General features: G+C 41.4%; 1 protein-coding gene across 2 annotated transcripts in view; it reads right to left on the reverse strand.

Annotated features, from left to right (window-relative positions):
* The window catches only part of FBN1 (fibrillin 1), a 226,958-nt gene that overhangs the window by 86,588 nt on the left and 120,080 nt on the right, over positions 1-20,290 (reverse strand). For both annotated transcript variants that reach the window (XM_050966864.1, XM_050966863.1), the window contains exons 16-26: positions 20,008-20,130; positions 17,219-17,371; positions 14,844-14,897; positions 13,516-13,641; positions 11,874-11,999; positions 10,468-10,587; positions 9,256-9,393; positions 7,075-7,125; positions 3,768-3,893; positions 2,582-2,809; positions 67-192 (exon numbers count right to left, since the gene is read on the reverse strand). In XM_050966864.1, coding sequence (XP_050822821.1) covers positions 67-192; positions 2,582-2,809; positions 3,768-3,893; positions 7,075-7,125; positions 9,256-9,393; positions 10,468-10,587; positions 11,874-11,999; positions 13,516-13,641; positions 14,844-14,897; positions 17,219-17,371; positions 20,008-20,130 — 1,371 coding nt within the window. The remainder of the gene's footprint in view (positions 1-66; positions 193-2,581; positions 2,810-3,767; positions 3,894-7,074; positions 7,126-9,255; positions 9,394-10,467; positions 10,588-11,873; positions 12,000-13,515; positions 13,642-14,843; positions 14,898-17,218; positions 17,372-20,007; positions 20,131-20,290) is intronic.

The raw sequence follows: 20,290 nt of genomic DNA on the forward strand, positions 1-20,290 counted from the left end.
TAAAATATAATTCAATATCTGTGTTTTCAAGACAATGTTCTGAAACCTACCAGGTAAAACTTTTACCTGTACAATTTCTTTCTTCAGAATCAAGTGCAAATCCGCTGTCACATTTACACTTAAAACTGCCAATGGTGTTTCTGCATTTTCCATGGGTACAAAGACTTGGGATCATTTTGCATTCATTGATATCTAAAAATGAGACAAAGAAAGGTTTGGTTATTTTTAGTAAGCATCCAATTTAGTAAAACTTCACTGAAAGAGATTCAGGTTAGTAAAATTCTAAATCCAGCAATGACCAGCTTCTCAAAAGCTGCAACTACAGTTTTGTGCATGCTAACCACTATATTCAAATAATGACAACATGTAAGCAATTATAATAGCCCTTTTCATCCATAGATCTCGAAAGTGCTTTACAAAACTAGGAATGTATCATTATTCCTATTTCACAGACGGGGAAAATGAGGTACAGCCTGTTCAAATTTCATTTGGACATATGGGAACAAGAAGAATTTATGGGAAACAGAATGTATTTGCAACACACAGTAACAAATGTAGAAAATGATTTGAGTGAGGATCTTTTGAAAATTTGATCCTGTGTAGTTCATTCCCTTTTTACAGATGAACACAAAGACCTTCACAGATGAGGCTGGCAGTAGGAGGTAGAGTGAAGGGACTTCACACATTGAGTTACTAGGGAGAGTGGAACTCTGTGAACCAGTTCTGAAGTAAAAGTAACATTAGCAGCATTTGCTATGTAACTAGGTTCTAACAGAGGCCTTCTCAATGCAAAGCTATTCAAGCTCCATATACCTCTCAGCTCCTTTCCTTCTATGATCCTGCACCATAAAATACAGGGCTGCTGGGAGGCAGGATCTGGCACTAAGACAACCGGTGATCTAAAGTCTTGACTTCACATCTTCTTAACAGACCACATTTCTAAGTTACTATAAACCACTTTCCATGCATATGACAGCAAGAACTAGGTCTGCATACCCCCTAAACATGCAATAAGGGGCCATCATGTAAGCAGTACAAAGGACTCACTACCTTCAGAGTTCAGTGTATCACATCTATCATACTCGCACCTCTTTCACAGCCTGGAGACCGCAACAAGAATTCACACTGAGAATCACCGACATAGCAATGCAAAGCACTAACACACATGAAGCTGACCCCCAGTTTCTTTTGTCACTAATGGCTAATTTTCCTCCTTTATCTAACAGAGTTTGATCCAGGGCTCACTAAAGTCAATGGAAAGACTTTTATTAGCTTCAGAGGGCACTGGATCATGCCCATGGCAGCCAAAGAGAACTGCCAAAAGAACCACCCCATCCCCTTATTTTTTTCAGAAATCAGACTTCCATGAGTCAGAGAAAATATAGGAGTGCTTCTGGCACCTTAGAGACTAACAAATTTATTTGCGCATAAGCTTTCATGGGCTACATCCCACTTCAGCGGATGTTGCATCAGATGAAGTGGGCTGTAGCCCACGAAAGCTTACGCTCAAATAAATTTGTTAGTCTCTAAGGTGCCAGAAGTACTCCTTTTTGCAGATACAGATTAACACGGCTGCTACTCTTGAAACCAGAGAAAATATAATTACCCTAAACAAAAGCATGTTACACTTCTTTATGGATAATTACTAGCCTGGTAACGGTTTATAAAACTGATCCCGAAACAACCACCACCAATTGTCATTCTCATCTGTGTTTTCCCTTCCTTTCAAATATTAAAGCATATAGGTTTTCGGTTAACTAGTTTCTTTAAATGCCTTTTCCTAACACATGCACTTTCACTTTTCATACCATGTTGCTTAATCTAACTGGTAACCAAGGGAAGAAGCTTTCAGAATGAGGTGCCAAGATGGCACTATCCCACTCCCATTAATGCTGGAAATTTACCCCAGAGAGTCACAATATGACCTAACTGAATGAAGTCTTCATTTGCTGTTTCTACCATTAGAATATAACAATTTGGCCAACAAACTCCATGACTCAGACTCTAGCATAGCTTCACTTTTGCATGGTTGAAGCTATCTTTACAGAACATGGTATGTTTCTCCCTCCTCTTTCAACAGCTGTGCAAGGATTTTCTAAGTGTCGAGAGTCTCTTTCTCCCTTGATTTCCAAGGCAGTTTAAGCATATGTATCAGGCGCAGTAAGCAGTGGTTCTATAACAATTCCAAACTCCTTTTGTTTCAATTTATAAGGGGCCGGAGCCAGATTTTCAAAGGTATTTAGGTGCCTAAAGATGCAGACAGGCATCTGGTGGAACTTTTAAATGTGTCTACAGTAGGTTAAGGGCCCAGCTCCCAATGAAATCTATGGGAGTTAGCTGCTTAGGCACTTTTAAAAATCCCACTAGGTGCCTATCTGCATCTTAGGGTGCCTAAATACCTTTGAAAATCTGGCTGAATGTCCTTACTCAGTAATCATTCCATCCTTAAACAAGCCCGAACTCCTGCAGACTTCAAGTCCATAGGAATTTAACCTGAGTAAGAAAAAAGTAAAAACTAAGGAATGCCATCTAGATGTAGCCCCCAATGGCTTTACAAATGAATTGAAACCCCCTTACATACCTTTAAAGAATGGCTTTCCATTTATAATCTCTCCTCTACTAGCAAATCCAGGTCCTCTTGGACAAAGAGTTTCAAATTCAGGAGTTGCCTTCACAGGACATTCCTCGCATTCAGGGCCCCATGCTGCACCAACAGAACAGCAGCAACTATCCATTCGGTGCCGGCCTGCTATCGGTAATGTACATTCTTCATCTTCATGCTTCAAGTAGCAAGTCTCCAAGCGAATGTCTGTTGGGTAATTAAATAGTGAGATGATGAAAAATTACGTGTGCGCATCCACATCTGTGTGTTTAATGAGCATGAGTGTTTGAATTTATGTGTATTTGACAAAAAGTCTGCCTTACTGGGGGGCTGAAGGGAAAACATAAAACACAGGATTCTGGGAGAAGATTCTTTTCTCAGTAGGGCTTGCTCCATTTCCTCAGATCAGGAGGATGCCAGAAATACAGCTCTTTTCACTGGAATTACTGGCACTAAGCTCTGGAATTAACATTTCCAGATTTAATAGGCCTAAAACTTTCCAGGAAATGGGCCTTAGCATTTGAGGTCAGTTTTGGATCAGGGAAGAGAGGGGCCTCAAGCATTCCAGTTCTGCCATAACCTGTCTTTGTCCGACAAAACTTGAAGATTTGCTGTTAAAAAGAGGTGAATACACTGCGGATGAAGTCTATAGTGAGCACCTGAAACAAAAGCATTCTTCTGGACTTTCCCCACAAAGAGATGTAGAATGGGGAGATGCAGTACAAGCTTTCTCAAACTCATGTGTACCTCAGCCCTGGCTTGGAGGGACCACCTCCGGGGACGAACGGGACTAGTCTCCACATCCATTCTATCCTTGACTTCTTGCTGAGGCCAACCAGTAAAGGTTGCCAAACATGGCCAAATTTGCTGGGAGTGTGACAACATTGACACCTGCCCTATGGGAAATGGACCACATAAGTTTCTGACCCTTCATCAGATGAGTTCTGGTAACTAACTACGCCACCAAGTTCAAGTTCCAACTGGCAACCTAGAGTTGAATGGCTCTGTACATCATTACTGATCCCATTTTAAAATGATTATGAATAAAATCTATTTCCCTATTTACATGAAAATATAGAATGCAAATCTTTGTTTGACATACTGAGATGTGGGTTCCCTCCTCCCCAAACATGAAAAAAACCCTGTAAAATAGTTTGATACCTACCAAGACACGTCCGTCCAGAGGCATCTAAAATCATTCCACTGGCACACTGGCAAACAAAGGAACCCAAGGTATTGACGCACTGACCATTCGGACAAACCCCGGGAAACACTTCGCATTCATTTACATCTATTTCCAGACAAAATTATAAAAATGAAAATCAATGCAACAAACATACCCAATTAGAAAAATATAACATTTTAACACTCCCATTTTAGGACTGACTATGTATCAATCTGCAAAGTCTAGCAAAATTCCAAACTCTTGGGCTTTCCTATGCAAATCAGCCTGAACTAATTGATTATAGCCCCCTGCCACTGATTAAAAAATATTTAAAAAGTGTTGTCAATTGCACCTTTGATATGTCTATTGAAATCAGGTTCATAAATAAAACAAAATGAGGTCACTGAAAAAAGCTGTCCTACTGCATGTTCATTATGAGACAGATTTTTAGAAATATTCAGGTGCCTAAAGATGCAGTCAGTCACCTAGTGGAATTTTCAGAAGTGTTTAGGTGTCTAACTCCATTAAAACAAAATTATGCAAATATTTAGGAACTTTTGGAAATCCCGCTAGACACCTATCTGCATCTTTAGGCACCTACATACTTTTAAAAATCTGGCACAATAGCTTTTTCAACCACTTGAAACATTAATTTAAGTTCCTGAACCTATCCCTGGTGAGCATGGAATTTAACTTGATTGTGTACAAGCATCTGAACTGTATTTTTTAAGAGGTAAATGCTGTACTATTTTGTATGAAGAAGTGGAAAGCATAATTCAGCCTGCTGAACTAGGATGGCCTGAAGATAAATAAATGGCATGTAACGTCCTTCCACTCCTCCTTCTGTGTAACATATCATATTTCACACAAAAACAGCTTGATAGTTTTTGTTGAAAATTGTCTTGGAAATTAAATTAGAGGCTGAGATGAAGCATCAGAAATTTAAACAAATTCGGAGGGAGCAAACACAGGAGGTTAGAATGGAAAGGCTCTTACAAGCTGTAGTTGCATTGTGCAGTTAGAGAGCGAAGCCAGGAAATTGGGCGCTCAGATTTATAGCATTGTCAACTCTCAATATCTTCATGAGTGAGGTGAGTCTGGCCTATGCTGGAGCCAGGCTGGCTTTGACAGGGCTCCAGAACACTTATGAATATCAGTTCCTAGGTACAACTCCACTGACTGGCTGCCTTCTCCATTACCTCCTCCTGGGAAAGAACTCCTCATGGAGCTGCTCCAGACAGAGCTTTCCGCCTATCCCATCAGGCAGCCAACACCATTCTCACTGAAGAGAGGGAAGGAGGAAGCAGAAAGAGTCCAGCAGCACAGGGGGTTCTATTATCTCTTCCCCTCCTGTGAGCAAGGGGTCAGGCAGACATGGAGGTGAGAGCTCCTGCAGCAGGGGGCCAAAATCACCTTAATACATTTGGGAACAGTGACAACACTAACCTGCCACACATGTTGGGGGAGGGCAGAGTGAATTCAACAAATCAAAAGACAGACCCATAACACATCATCTTTCTTTTAAAAAAATCTCCTGATGTTTGGGTGAATCACATGATTTTTGCGGTGTTAATTTTTGGGATTGGTAATACTGGATTTATTTGGTTTATAGGGTGAAATTCATAGTAGGGAAACAGTCTACTCAAGACTCTTGAACTGGTGGGAGAGAGCAGTGTGGCCAGAGACGCCACTAGGGGACCTTTGCATTTCTTGCACACTCCAGAAGGGTGAGTGACAGCTCCATGATGGTTGGGAAGTAAGACCATTGGATCCATGATTATGTGAAACAAATGGAACAGACTTCATTGCCCAAAGTGGCAGATGACATGTGGGCACTTTCAACTTCTGAGTTTGTCTGTGGTTTGGAGGCATGTTGTTAATTCCATTCCACACACCTCAATTTATTTCCCTGCACAAAACTCATTTTACACAAACTGTGTGTGGGGAGGAGCGAATATCACCTTGGGAAGCCACATTTACCATTCTCCTCCCCCTCAAATACATTTCCTTGGCAAATATTTTCCCTGCATCCTCTGATTTGAACAGTCCTTATGTTGGTGGAAGCCAAATGCTACTTTAATACATTAGGAATCTGGTTAACTAGTGTGAGAAAGTTTGGGCTATTTTGGCCCACTGGAATGATAAAGATTAAAGCACGTAACAGTTGTAAACTAAAGTGCTGCTAAAAGAAATGCTGAAAGAACGGTGTTCACATCTTGGATTAATAAATTTTCCATCCCAGCAGTGTTGAAAATGTTCTGTTTCCTCGTGAATAGAGATAGGTGGGGCCACTTCCCACTCCCCTCCTCTTCTTTCACTTACACACTCCAGAAAGTATTGCTGAGGTCAGAGAAGTTCTATACAGTGGGTCTGGGGTATAGAAGCGCCAAGGTATTCAGTCACCACTTGGAAAGTGCAGGATACATGTGGGGGTGTTCTACTTATTTGATTTTTTGCTTGTGTTTAGTTTGTTCATTTGTCAAAAAAGTGCTTCTTTCTAGAAGCCACATATGGGAATAATTTGTTTTTAAAATATTTTAACTGCAGTGTCATGTCAGATTGTGTCAGTCATGATGACCTGCTACAATTTGAGACTCTCTGAGCTTGTGCATAGCAGGGAAATATACAGTACAGTCCTTTGGCTGGGGTTCAAATTAATCCACAATAAGGAGGGAAAAGGGCGTTGAGGCTTTACATTTTCACTGCACAATATGTGATGATCTCACACACTGCAAAAAAAAAAAAAGTTTTAAAAACCAACCTTTTCTTGAATTAATGTTTTACCGTGGCCTGAGACAGATTTCTTATATAACAAGAGAATGAACGAAATCTAAAGCTAGAAATTATTAAAAAAGAAAAATAAATTATTTAAATTTGATTTTAAATTCCTTTTTATAGATCTATTTTATTTGTGTATGCTTATGGAGTGTTTTAATGACAAACTCCTATTGTTATATCATAATGCTATACTTCTGTAATTGTTATTATGGACACAGGATGCATTTTATTTTGACCCAGTATTTTACTCCACAATTAGTAACAATATTAGAAAAGACAGAACCCATCTCCATAGACCACTCTAGCTTGTATTTGCAAAGATGTGCATTTTGAGTGAGTAGCATCAGTCTACATCGTCATATATCACCCAGTGAGACCATATTAACCCCAGGTGTAAATCTAATGAGGCCAATAGAGTAACATCAGGGATGAATTTAGCTCTGTTCTTCCATAGCAAATAACATTAAACCTAAACATCAGCATTTCAACATTCAAAACATGATTTATGTTTGAAAGTAACAGTAAATACCTTCACATATTGTTCCCCTTATTCTTGAATATCCTTTTGAACAGATCGGGTCTGTAAATAAATAAAAAAAAACATGAACTTTCAGAGTACAGAGCTTGCTGCTATGATTTACTTTATTAACAAAAAAGAAAACCCAAAACAGTAACATTTCTTCCTATGAAAAATATGGGCATCCGGAAGGTAACTTCTGAGATAATAAGGACACAGAACAAGATAGCTACGTTAACAATGGAATAGACCCTTTCCCCACTAACCAAACTAAACTAAAGGTGGAGTTAACTCCAGCTTCATTCACAGCAATTAAATACATTAAAATGTTACCCTACAGAAGTCACAATACATTATAGTCATTGAGCTCCTAGGGCCACATTTACCACTGGGGTAAGAGTTTCCAGCGAAGTTTGATGGATGAATTTAATGCAGAGACTTCAACAGTATGCACGTTTCAGCCTTAGCTAACAGGATCCTCTTTACATGTCTGGCTTATCCACCTTTCCCTGCAGCAGAGTATTTCCACTGAACACTTAGATCGGATTATCAAGCAAATAGACAAGCACCTCAACACCTCTCTCCTTAGATGTAGGATTCACTGTGTTACTAAGTAAACCAGGGTTTGTTACAACAGGAGCTAAAACCTCCGTTACTACACTAAGGTCCGTATGTCTGCAAACCTTTTAGTGGGAGCTCTGGAGCCATTGATCTAATGCTGCCTTGGCAGGGTCCCTATATCACTAACTATGACAAACTATAGTACAGCAATACGAAGTATCACAGAATGTAGGTTTGGTCCAGTTCTTCAAATCTAACTGCACAATATATTAACTTAAAGCGCCAAGGTCAGGACATTATATGACCAACTGGTGATCCTCAAGCATTACACTGGCTCTTCTCCATGCTGGGTGGGAAAAGGGTGAGCAACATTATTTTGTAATGCAAATTTTACCAACTTATGCCTGGCTGCTATGGAAGTGTTGTTGGCATGACTCTGAACAGAGCTGGCTGAAATTTTCAGAAATACTGAACATCGGTGTGCCTATCTGCGATACGTGCCTGTATTGTATACCTACAACTTTATACCATCTCTTAATAGGGCAGGAAAGGCACAGAAGTAGCTTTGTAGGTCCCAGCCAATGCCAACTGATCTCCTTGCCCTACTGGCCACACCCACAATGTGTAACATTTGTGCAGAGCTGACCTTACGTATCTAGAAATTAAGACCGTGTCTACTACCCCTTTTTAATGTGCCATGGATACATAAATGGTCTGTTTCAGTCATGAAAAGTGTAAATTAGGTGCCAAATAGTTTTGGAAATCCCAACCACTTGTCTTTTTTGTAGGCTTAGATCTGCTATACTAAGACCATCTGACTGAAACATGAAGGTATTCATGCATTTCAGTAGCTTTATACATTAAAATGTAAGAGGAGAGGAGGAAGCAGAACCATTAATATGACTCTTATTACAGTTGTTAAATAGAAAAGGGGAACTGTCAGAATAAACCAGAGGTGGGCAAACTACAGCCTGGTGGCCACATCCAGCCCTCCAGATGTTTTGATGCATCCCTTGAGCTCCCACCAGGGACTGGAGTCCCGGGCTTGCCCTGCTCCGGTGCTCCAGCTGGGGAACAATGTCGGGGGCTTGTCCCGCTCCGTGTGGCTCCTGGAAGCAGTGGCATGTCCCCCCTCCAGTTCCTATGGGGAGGGGCAGCCAGCTGCCCCACCCAAGCACTGCCCCCGCAGCTCCCATTGGCCAGGAAATGTAGCCAATGGGAGCTGCAGGGGCGGCACCTGCAGATGGGGCAGCACACAGAGCTGCCTGGCCACGCCTCCGTGTAGGAGCCGGAGGGGAGACATGCCACTGCTTCTGGGAGCTGCTTGAGGTAAGTGCTGCCCAGAGCCTGCACCCCTAACCCCTTCCCATGCCCTGATCCATTGCCCTAGCCCTGATCCCCCTCCTGTCCTCCAAACCCCTCCGCCCCAGCCCGGAGCACCCTCCTGCACCCCTAACTCCTCATCCCTGGCCCCACCCCAGAGCCTGCACCCCCAGCCAGAGCCCTCACCTCCTCCCACACTCCAACCCCCAATTTTGTGAGCATTCATGGCCCACCATACAATTTCCATACCCAGATGTGGCCCTCAGGCCAAAAAATTTGCCCGCCCCTGGAATAAACCAATGATCTTACCTCGTTCACAAGGTGTACATGGGCTACCCCACGCAGCTCCTAGCGAGGAACAGCACTGGGACTTGAGAGTTGCCCCATTAATATTTATTTCACATCTTCCGTTCACAATAGTCTGCCAACAGGTGCCTTTAATAGTTTCTGTTGGAAAAAACACAAGACGCTGCCATACAGAGTACTTAGCATTATATATATATTCACAAAAATACACAACACACACACACACACACACATATATAAAACGGTTAACATATTTGCCAATATACATGCATTTCAGCATGTAAAACTTATAACTGACAATATTAGAATGGAATATTTAAAAATGTTCTTATTGTACACTTCCCTCTACTGAGCCACATCCTGAAACCTGGCTCAGTACTGAACACCTACAACTTCCAATGACTTTATGCTTATTGATCCCAGTGGCACCATTCAGGATCTGGAGCACTATATTTACTGTGACTCAGATTATATATCCATGAAGAACGGTAAGAGGGAGAACAAACTCCACTTATGCTCCTAGTTGATCCTTGGGACTGGCTGCATGAGAGTAAGCTGAGCTAGTGTCCCGCCTTCTCCAAGCAGGTGGGCAGGGATTGGCAAAGAATAAGCGAGGGCTTAATGGAGGGTGGGTCTCCACCTCCCTGCTCACTGGCCAGAGGTGAGCCAGCACAGGAGTTGGTTTTAGTAATTTACTGCTGCTATGTGTCAACAGTAAATTACTGACTCCCAGAAGCAAAGAGGAAGCAGGAGAGGAAATGTGACTCAGGAGAGTATCTCCAAGTCACAATGGCTTGTTACTCCTGGCGTGTGACAGCCTGCACAGCATCTCTTGCTCAGGCTCCACCTCAAATCACAAACTAGCCCTTCCTCAAATTATAATCTGTGCCCATTTGGTACCCTCCCTTGTAGAAGCACCCAAATGGGCATGTATAGTTTTGAGGAGCTGGCCCCATGCATCTGAACACTATGCACAAAATCTAGCATCTCTCTCTCAAATCTGATATAAAAGCACATTGTATTCCCAATAGCTAGAGTCATGTACCCACTGTAATGGTGAAAACAAATACTTTCTTAACATTTTTTCTGTAATATTTTCCCCTAAACTTATTTATCTAAGTTATTTTTAAATGCTTTCTGGATTTGGTGTACAATATTTGTATGACCACTGGCCATTTTCAACTAATGAACACGTAATCTTTGATGAATAAATACCTATGCAGATGGTTCTTGTTGTATCCAAAGTACTTTCAGGGCTACATTCACAAGCAAAAGAGCCAAGTGTATTTTTGCATATTCCATTAACACAGGGATTAGACTCACATTCATTAATATCTAGAAGAGAAACACACTCACATTAGTGCCTATTGCTGCCAGTAAGACTTCAGAAGGCCTCCTTCAATCTAGCTAAAACAGAAAATCTTCCTACTTGATAGGAAATTCTTCTGTTATTTTGGTTTCCAGCTATGGTGCTCTTCCTGGAAGAGTGATGGAATACATGACCAAAAAATGTGCTAACTCATTACATTGACAGGAAAGCTCTACTCAGCTGCTGCATCTGTTTTTTTCAGTGAGGTCGAACTGCCCAGTTTTACAACTGTACTGACTGAGTTGGGTCAGGTGATCTGGCCACACGTTAAGTCTGTAGCTCAAACTGGATTTGAAACTAGGACCCACCTGGCTCAGTGGGATTTATACAGCCTATTCTAGAACACCTGGGCCTCATCAACGCTAGCACTTTCCTCACTATTGTCACAAGCATTTGTGCAGTTCCACTGGTGGTAATGATGGGGGCAGTGCTGACTTAGATCAGACACAGGTGTTTTTGCCATCATGTTGTCCAACCCTCATATGCTGCATTCTTGTCCCCCACCCATCATTTCCCTTTGTCTTTTAGACTGCACACTCTTCAGGCTAGACACTGCCTCCCCCTTGGTGTTTCAAATATACCGGGCACATTTTCAACATTACTGCATGGTAAATAATAAAAACTCTCCACTGTCGGCATCACTACCTGGATCGCCTATACTAAATAAATAAATAGGGCAAGAAGCTTTGTTATGTAAATCTGACGTGTCTTTACAACAGAAGTTAAAACCTTACCCCAGAAACTCTCTCAGGAATACAAATACACTCCTACCCTGATATAACGCTGTCCTCGGGAGCCAAAAAATCTTACCGTGTTATAGGTGAAACCACATTATATCAAACTTGCTTTGATCCACCGGAGTGCGCAGCCCTGCACCCCTAGAGCACTGCTTCACCGCGTTATATCCGAATTCGTGTTATATTGGGTTGCGTTATATCAGGGTAGAGGTGTAGTTTATTTTTTTTCCTTTTTTTAATATTCAGAGTCAAAGGTATAATATTGGCAATCTCCATGCTGTTCTCAGTAGGCTATTAATACATCTCTAGTTTGCATTGGAGATTTTATTAGATTTTAAGCTTTCATGGATTGAATTGACACTGATTAGTTTCTATCCATTAGTAGAATATATAACTATTCCATTCTGCCTTAACTGGAAATCATATCAACCTCTGGCTAAGAACTCCAGTAATATGGTAAAATGTTTTAAACTGCAATTAATATAGCTAGAATGTAATGGGCTGTTATCAATTACCTTCACATGTTTTTAGATCAGGCTTGAATATAAATCCTTTGGGACAGGTGCAGGTGAAGCTTCCAGGGGTATTTCTGCATTGTCCATTGTCACACAGCAGCCTGTTCAATGCACATTCATCAATGTCTGCAATGAAAATTAAAAACATTATGAGGAAAAAAAAACATGCCTTGACAAGAGGCCATGAAATAATTCTCTTTCCAAACAGCCACATTTCATTAGGACAGATCTTCCTGTATGTGTGTGAGGTGGGGGGTGCGGGAAGAGAGAGATGTCTTGCAGTTTTGCAAAGCCACTGAAAGAGCAGCACTTTGGAGATCTTTAATAGTTTACACTTACAGGAATGGCCCTTGAAATTATTTAAAATAAAAATAATGCCCTGTACAAACATAACTACAGTCATAACAGAAAGTAAAAAATTAAGGTGATATATAATTTTATTTTACAATTACTGTACTTTATTTCTTATCTACTGAGGATCTGCCATGAAAACAAGAGTAACAATAACAGATGTATTAATTTTAACTACCTGGGTATCAACTAGAGAAAATTTCATTTTTTTCCTGTTTATTTTATTTTATTCTTTTTAAAACTGGGAAAATTTGAAAAACTTGTTTATATGTTTCTGGATCCCTTTCCTTCCTCCTTCCCCTTCCCAGTGCTCTATTATTTTAATGAATATTCAACCTAGAGAAGTTTTGCCATTTTCTCTTTTTATAAAAGATTTATCTATTTGGCACAGTCATAATGGTGAAAATCACCCTTTGGTCTTGTCTACACCAGAAATTTTCTTCAAAATTTCTAACCCTTCATACTACTGCTGGAGTTGCTCCACTGAATGTAGAAATGGTGAGAGCACTAGTTTGGTGCCACTGGCATTTAAACACCCATGTTTTCTAGAGTTATTCTGGGCTGGGTCAGATATTGTGATGAAAGAGACTAGTCTACACTAGCTGCAGTGGTGGGAAATTTGAATAAAAATGCTAGTGCAGACATGATCTTTGGGAAGCCAAAGCTCAAGACTCCTTAAGGGATCTTTGCATGAGTTTGATCATTTGAGAGAAGCTGCAAGAAGGTGGCATGGGCCCATAAAGGATAGGTGAACATCAGTAAGGCCCAGAGAGCAGTTAGGCAGAACTGGACGTGTCAGAGAGACCTCAAAAAGTGTTGAGAGAAGCTGGGCAGGTTGTAGAAAAACAGAGAGCCAAAGCAACAGCTGGGAATGGCAGAAGTGTTACAAGGGGCAGGAAGATTTGGGAAGTCAAGTAGAAAGTCTCAGAAGCTTAAAAGCAGGCCAGAAAAGTAGATAGAGAGGGCCAGGGGAAAGACTACAGAGGAATGGGAAAAGAGTTGTGATGAAACATGGAAACAAACTGGTGCACTAAGTGGGTGGGCTTGGAGGAGGGGCTGGGAAAGTCACAGAGTTGAGTAGGACAGAAGAGATACAATAATTAGGGGTGGACACTGAAGTTGGACACAGCATGGGAGGATAGGAAGAGCATTGGAGAGCACAGAAAGGAAGACAGAAGGATCAGAGGAAAATCAGATAATATCAGTGGAGCAGATGAGAAGGATCAATGGAACACTTGGGCGGAGGGAGTCAAGCATGAAGGTTTGATAGGGAAAAAGGGAAAATTCATACCAATGCAGTTTTTCCCGCTTGCATCCACTTCATACCCAGAATTACATATGCATTTATATGTTCCCCGCAGATTCTCACAGATTCCATTTGGGCAGATATCAGGATTCAGTGCACATTCGTTAATATCTGAACAAACACACAAAGTTCATGATTTCCTTTGGACTATCACATTCACTAAACTAGAAAAAGTCATATTTTTCAATATCAAGAACATTGAGTTCCCATGTTTTCACGAAGATGCCTTTCTAATTAAGAACTCCCATACAGAAAGTGACCCTCCCAAGAATGAAGACCTCCACCTTCATGGCGACTAACTTCCACCGCTAACCCTGCAGAGGTAAACAGGAGCTGAAGATTACTTGAAATCACTTAAACCAGGGTTCTCCCAGGTGAAAATACAGAGTGTTAAGGAATCACTGCATCGCCCACTTCATTACACTTGCAAGGTAGTGCTCTGTGGCCCTTACTCCTGAACACAGCCTGCTTTCTATGCTGCACAGTCCACTGACTCCGGTCATGAGCACTGTTTGCAGAGTAAGGCTTTGCAGGAACTGACTCTAAGATGACAAGGCTTTAAAGGGAACCACAAGAACCTGCTAATCTCTGACCAATCCTGCAGGACCATAATACTGTTAAAATGAAGTTATTGCATTATGCACAGCTGAGCACACATTGCTCCTGATCCCACTGCAGAATGGGCTATGTGCCAGTGTCTCAAAATAAGGTAAATTGAGAGGCTGAGGGATCATTGGATAAAAAGAGAATCAACAGCACAGAGTATTTTCCTCTTTGATGGTTCCCTTTTTTCCTCTCTTCACAGTTGGTCTCTTCCCTGCTCCAGCTATGGTGCTGAAAATGATGAGCAATCCATCACAAGGCAGTTATTTGTGAGGCAATTTACAAACATCTGCCCTGCATTTAAGATCAAATGGGTGATTTATCAGGCCTCCCAGCACCATCCCAGGAGATGGGTTATGTTGAAGTATCCAGTAAGCTAAATGCACACTGTGTCTTGCTGTTCTGTGTGGCTGCGGGCTGGGGTTCTCTAGATAATGAAATGTAGAATACTGCAGTAAAAATACATGGTTTACAAATCTGCTGCTCCCAAAGAGCGTTCCCACGTAAGCCTGATGAGCGTATGTGCTTTAGCAGCCATTAGAGTGAAATGACGCGTTCCAGGCGTTTAAACCTAGGCTTATTTCTTTGGTTTGCAGCATGTTCATTCAGAGACCCTTCCTCTCACTACTTCCCTACAGTGTACAGTAACTCATCACATTGACTCTTCTATCCTGGTCTAAATTTCAAGTGATACTGTTATGTGCTCTTACCTCTTCCTTCTAAATCCAGACCTGGCCCACTGCTGCATAGAGCCTGGTACTCAGCTGAAAAATATTAAAAATGGATATTTATTTTGTTTTTTTTTAGCTAACTGTTTGCAAAGTCATGTATAAGCAGATTTATTATCCCATTGCAACAAGGCACCTTGCCATCACTCTAACAATGTCATTATCATCACCTGGCACTAAAGCTCATCAACTTTAGGCTATTTTAGCAAAAATACACAAAGTGCACATGCAAATTAGCCACATGTGTGTATTTTGTGACAAATCTAGGCCATAATGATATGTGCTTAACTGTAAGGTGGACAAGCAGGGAACTTTTCAGGCACTCACAAGAACTCATTTTTACAAGGAGTCTCAAGTTTCTGTGCATGCCTAAATTCTTCTGATGAGCTCACAACGCTCAGACAGCACTGCACAGCCATAACCAGACTAATTACCACCACAAGATATGGGTCAGCACCTTCCACTGCATATGTATTTTGCTAACTGCCCAGATAAGTACACTGCTGTTAATTTAGGTAATAGCCATCCCTATATACCTAGTGGTCTCTCTCCCTTTTCAGTACTGCCACATGCAAAATGTCTTCCACTGTCATCATAACGAGCAATTTAATTTGTGTACCAAAGACCTACGTGTAACAGATGCTCTAACTCATGAAAACTGCCAATAACTTGGATCAAGTGTTTGCTCCCTGATCCCAAAGAAATTGAAACAAAGGTGTGCTGGGTTAAAGATCTTGCAAAGGGACTCCGCTGAACTTGTTCTGGCAAAACTCCCATGTCAAGACTAGGCCTGAAGTAATCTTACACACAGAAATGTAAAATAGATCGCTTTCACTGCCTTGGGTCACATAACCACTTTCACATACAGTGAAAAGAATCTAACACACATTGGAGTCAGCACATGGCTACATTTAGAACAGGGGCAGGATACATTTAGAACGGGGCTGTAAGGTTAGTGTGGGAGGAGTTTCTGAGCAGCAAGAGATAAACTCCTTCCTTTAGCTCCTGAAACAATAACTTATTTCTGAAAAATTCTCTCCTCCCTTCTGCCTCGAAAGCTGAACATGTCCTATATTTTACCTTGCATGAGTTGGCATCTTTAACAATAGAAGAGGAGGGCGAAAGAGCCCAGAAGAAATAACTTCCACATGTGTAAATGTTCTGTTAAATTAATTCAAATATAAAACAGAAGTCAATGGCATTGGGCCCTACATTTTCAAAACATTTTAACTGTACTGTGCAATAAGAAGGGAGCCCAGGTATCAACAGGCGCTGATGGAAAGGCTCTTTCCTGCTCTGATGACATTCCGGTGTTTTGCTGCTATTCTAACTAATGTGGCTTATCGTCAAATGGTGAACAGCAAGGTCTCTTTGAAGAGCACACATCAACTAAATTAGGCGAATTTGTTCCAGCTGGTTACATCTCCCCGTCCCTTTTCATAAGGTTGCCAATTAAAACTAAGATCAAAAAAATCTTGAACAATCTTCACCTACAAAGTAGATATCAGATTATGTTGAGATCCTTCTGTGCTACCCATATTATGGCACATTTCGCTTGAATACAATCACTTTGCAGACAGCGAAGAGAACCAATAGATTAACTATGGCCCTGATTCTGCAACTGGTTCAGCACAAGGACCTCCGTGGAGCCCCGTTGTCATATTTATAGGCTTCTGTCCCGGGACCATGTCAGCACACTGTTCCTGTAAAAAGTGCTTTTCTAGTAGCAGCGCCTGCACAGCGAAAATGACGAGGATTGCAAGCTTGCCAGAGTGCAGTTATGGTCCAAAGAAGTGAAGGGTATTGTTTCCAGGAGTTTCAGGTGAGAGGCTCAAGTATCCTTAACTGGCTACCCTTTTGCATCCACAATTGGAAAACATGATTTTGACTGATCCCACCGTTATTTGTGGACACAATTTAGATCATTTAGATATCCAGACATTTGAACGGAAGGTTCAACTAACTATTCAGACACCCTCAATTACCTAAAATGTGCCTACAAACAATTTTGATGTCAAAACTGTGTCCAGTTATTCACGTTGACAACGATGGAGGCCATTTCTTGAAAATCCGATATAATGCTTGCAGTGATCATGGGCCAGATTCTTGGTATTTATTTATGGCTCTTAAAAAATATTCACCCCTGTACTCTTCATACATGCACGGTAGCAGATGTTCCAAGACACAGTGACGTATGTGTCATGCACCTAAGGTTACACTTCTCCAGATTTAGGATAGATGAATGACAAGATCAATGCATGTGACTTTCTATTATAATACTGTCAGAACTGAGACCTTTGTAAAAATTATCAGTGAAAAGTTTAGGTCAAATTTCATACTTCTTAAACATACTGTACCTGAATTTTGAGCGGGACATGGCTGACAAGGTTCTCCAAAGGCATAGTCAGTGCTGGCACAACAACATTCTGATTTAGTAACAGCGCCAAATAATGGTTTAACACATTGACCTCTCTTGTATTCACCATAGCATGTGCTTCGCATATGTGTATCTAAATGAGAAACATAATCCATCAGGGATCTAGCATAGCCACAAGAATAATGCCATAAATCAAAATATATTCAGTCACATCTTTAGAACCAGATTTCAAACACTGTGAAATAGCTGTCAAATATCATTTTTATTCATCATTTTCTCAGTAGGTCTCACTCAAATACAACATCTCTCATCACTAAGCGCTCAACTCAATGCAAAGAATTCTGCTTCCTCACACTATAAGCCTGACAGGTCCTGAAAATCCTGAGGAAAATCAATTCTCCATAGCTACTGCATGCTAAATTAAGCTTACTGAGTTGAGCCTTTATAGAGATAGCCTGTCAAAAAAATCAGCTTTTGAAAACTGAACAATTTGGCCAGGCTATTAAACAAGAGATAATTTTCCATTACTCTGGGACCTTTCATCTGAAAATATTTATTAATGAAACCTTGCAACTTCCATGTGAAGAATGTATATGCGTAGGTATATCTGTCTTATTATCATCATTATTTAATGGCATGGTCATCGCAATTTTAAACTGGCACTCACTGTAGTAACATAAATATAAACATTGACTATAGGATGGCTTCAAGACCTAACGGTAATCTTGGGAGTCAGTCACATGGCAGGGGCATTAACTTTTCATACACTGACCCACGTCAGGATTCCAGAAATGAGGATTACCACATACCAACACTCTGAGGTATCATGCCATTTTTGAAGGGGAAAAAAATACATAAACAATGTTATTTTGGAATATTCCACTTCATTCTCAGATTTTGAGGGTGGATTTCACTTTACATCAAATAGTTTTTCTCCTGTTTCTATATGTATTATTTGTTCCTGATTCATACAGGTCCAAACATATGTGCTGGAACTAGGGGTGCTCCTGCACAGGGGTGAAAGTAGAAATAGGGACTTACTGGTATGGGGCTGGGTTGGGGCCGGCTCTGGCCCCCAGAAGGGGCGGGGCCTCGGGCAGAAGGGGGGGGGATGAGGGGGTCAGATCCAGCACGGCCCACCCTGTACCAGTAAGTCCCCCTCTCCTGCCAGGGTATCAGCAGCAGTCAGCCCTCCCCTCTCCTGCCAGGGTATCAGCAGCAGTCAGCCCTCCCCCTCTCCAGTCAGGGGCTCTGGCAGCAGTTTCAAGGGCCCAGGGCTTGGCCGGCGCTTCCGTCCCGGGCCCTTTAAACCGCTGCCGGAGCCCCCGGTTGCCACTGCTACCCCAAGGCTCTGGAAGCAGTGCTCCAGGGGCTATTTAAAGGGCCAGGGCTCCCTTGCCTCTACTGCCCCAGGACCTTTAAATAGCCGCTGGAGCCGTAACCCCCAGGGCCCCACTTCCGCTACCCTAGGGCTCCAGTAGTGATGTTCTGGCGGCAATTTAAAGGGCCTGGGGCTCCAGCCACTGCTGGGAGTCCCAGGCTCTTTAAATTGTCACCTGGGGAAGCCGGGCCGCCCCAGTACTGACTTACTTTCACCTCTGCTCCTGCACCCCTGATTTGAAGTGGTTTCTATTATATACAAGGTTTACAGTTTGGCTCAATGGCTCTCAGCACCCCCACTACACACGTTGTGGGCACTCGTGGGCGCAAATTCATCACTTGTGAAACACCAGGGATTAAGCCCAGCAAGTTTGTATTTTGTGCAATATAAGGGTCAGGACAGAAATGCTGAGCTAAGCAACTCCATTCTGCAGCCTAACTTCCAAATGGCCTACAAGCTATCTCCAAAACAAAGTGAGAATCTGCAGCCACACTGCAACCACTTCACTGTTTTTCCTTAGAGACACAAAATGTACACAAAAGCAAAAACACGGACGCTTTTGTTTTAAGTTGATAACTCGTAGGTCAAAAAAAGGGCTAGACATTTGGAAGTTGGCATAATTTGTAACAGTAAACAAAAGGGGGGGGGTAAGCAGATGGGACATAGGACCTCTGCCCCTGATCCCTGAAACACTAACAAGAAGTTAACCACGCTACTCCTGGGCATACAGTTACGCATTTTTGTGTTTGCAGGAGTGGGGCCTATAGATGGTACATGATTTTTTTTTTCAATCTACGAGACTACAAATTATTTTAAAACGAGTGGTAATTTTTCTTGGGTACTCAAAGAGAAAGATCTCTAGGCACTGGAAAAGTTCTCATGTCGCACCTTAAAAAAATTGATATGTTGACATAGGAGAAATGTACCTCATGGGAAAATTTTATCTATAATCTTAATGACAAAACTAAAGAATATCCCAGAGAATACTGGGAAAATTTCCATCTTGTCTAAAGGAAAGCAGTGATGAGCTAATGGGAGGTACTTGTTCTTAAGTATCGTTTTATGCATCTGTTTTAAAATACAGTAGTCAGATTTTCAGCTGATGTAAATTGATAGTGCTCCATTGACTTTAATATTGCTATGCTGATTTACATCAGCTAAGACGCTTGCCTGAGGAATTTTTCGAAAAGGAAAGAAAGAAAATAGAGAAAAGTGAACAATTATAGTGAGCCTCACAAATAAAGACATTCATTAGTCTGGGAACACCTACCAATCCAGTGTCATGTGGTATGTGCTATGAGTTAACCCATGGTGTGCCCATCAATGCAATTTTAATGCTTTAACTTAGTTAGTTAATTGTGACTTGTCTCACAATGAGTTTGTCTTACCAACGCACACACGTCCATCTAGTCCCACTACAAGACCTGGAAAGCAGTCACATCTGAAAGAGCCATCAGTGTTCACACAGCGCCCGTTCATGCATATTCCAGCTGTCTCACACTCATCGATGTCTATTAAAGAACAGAATAAGCTTTATTAGAAATTAAATTAAACAATTTTCAATGCCTGGCTGAAACTTGCATTTGCAAGGTTTATTTTCAATGTATTCAATAAAAAAAAAAACAAACATCACTTCACCAAATGAAATATTAGTGCAATTTTTTTTTTATT

The sequence above is a fragment of the Gopherus flavomarginatus genome, chromosome 9, assembly GCF_025201925.1.
Source record: "Gopherus flavomarginatus isolate rGopFla2 chromosome 9, rGopFla2.mat.asm, whole genome shotgun sequence".
NCBI classification, from domain to species: Eukaryota; Metazoa; Chordata; order Testudines; family Testudinidae; genus Gopherus; species Gopherus flavomarginatus.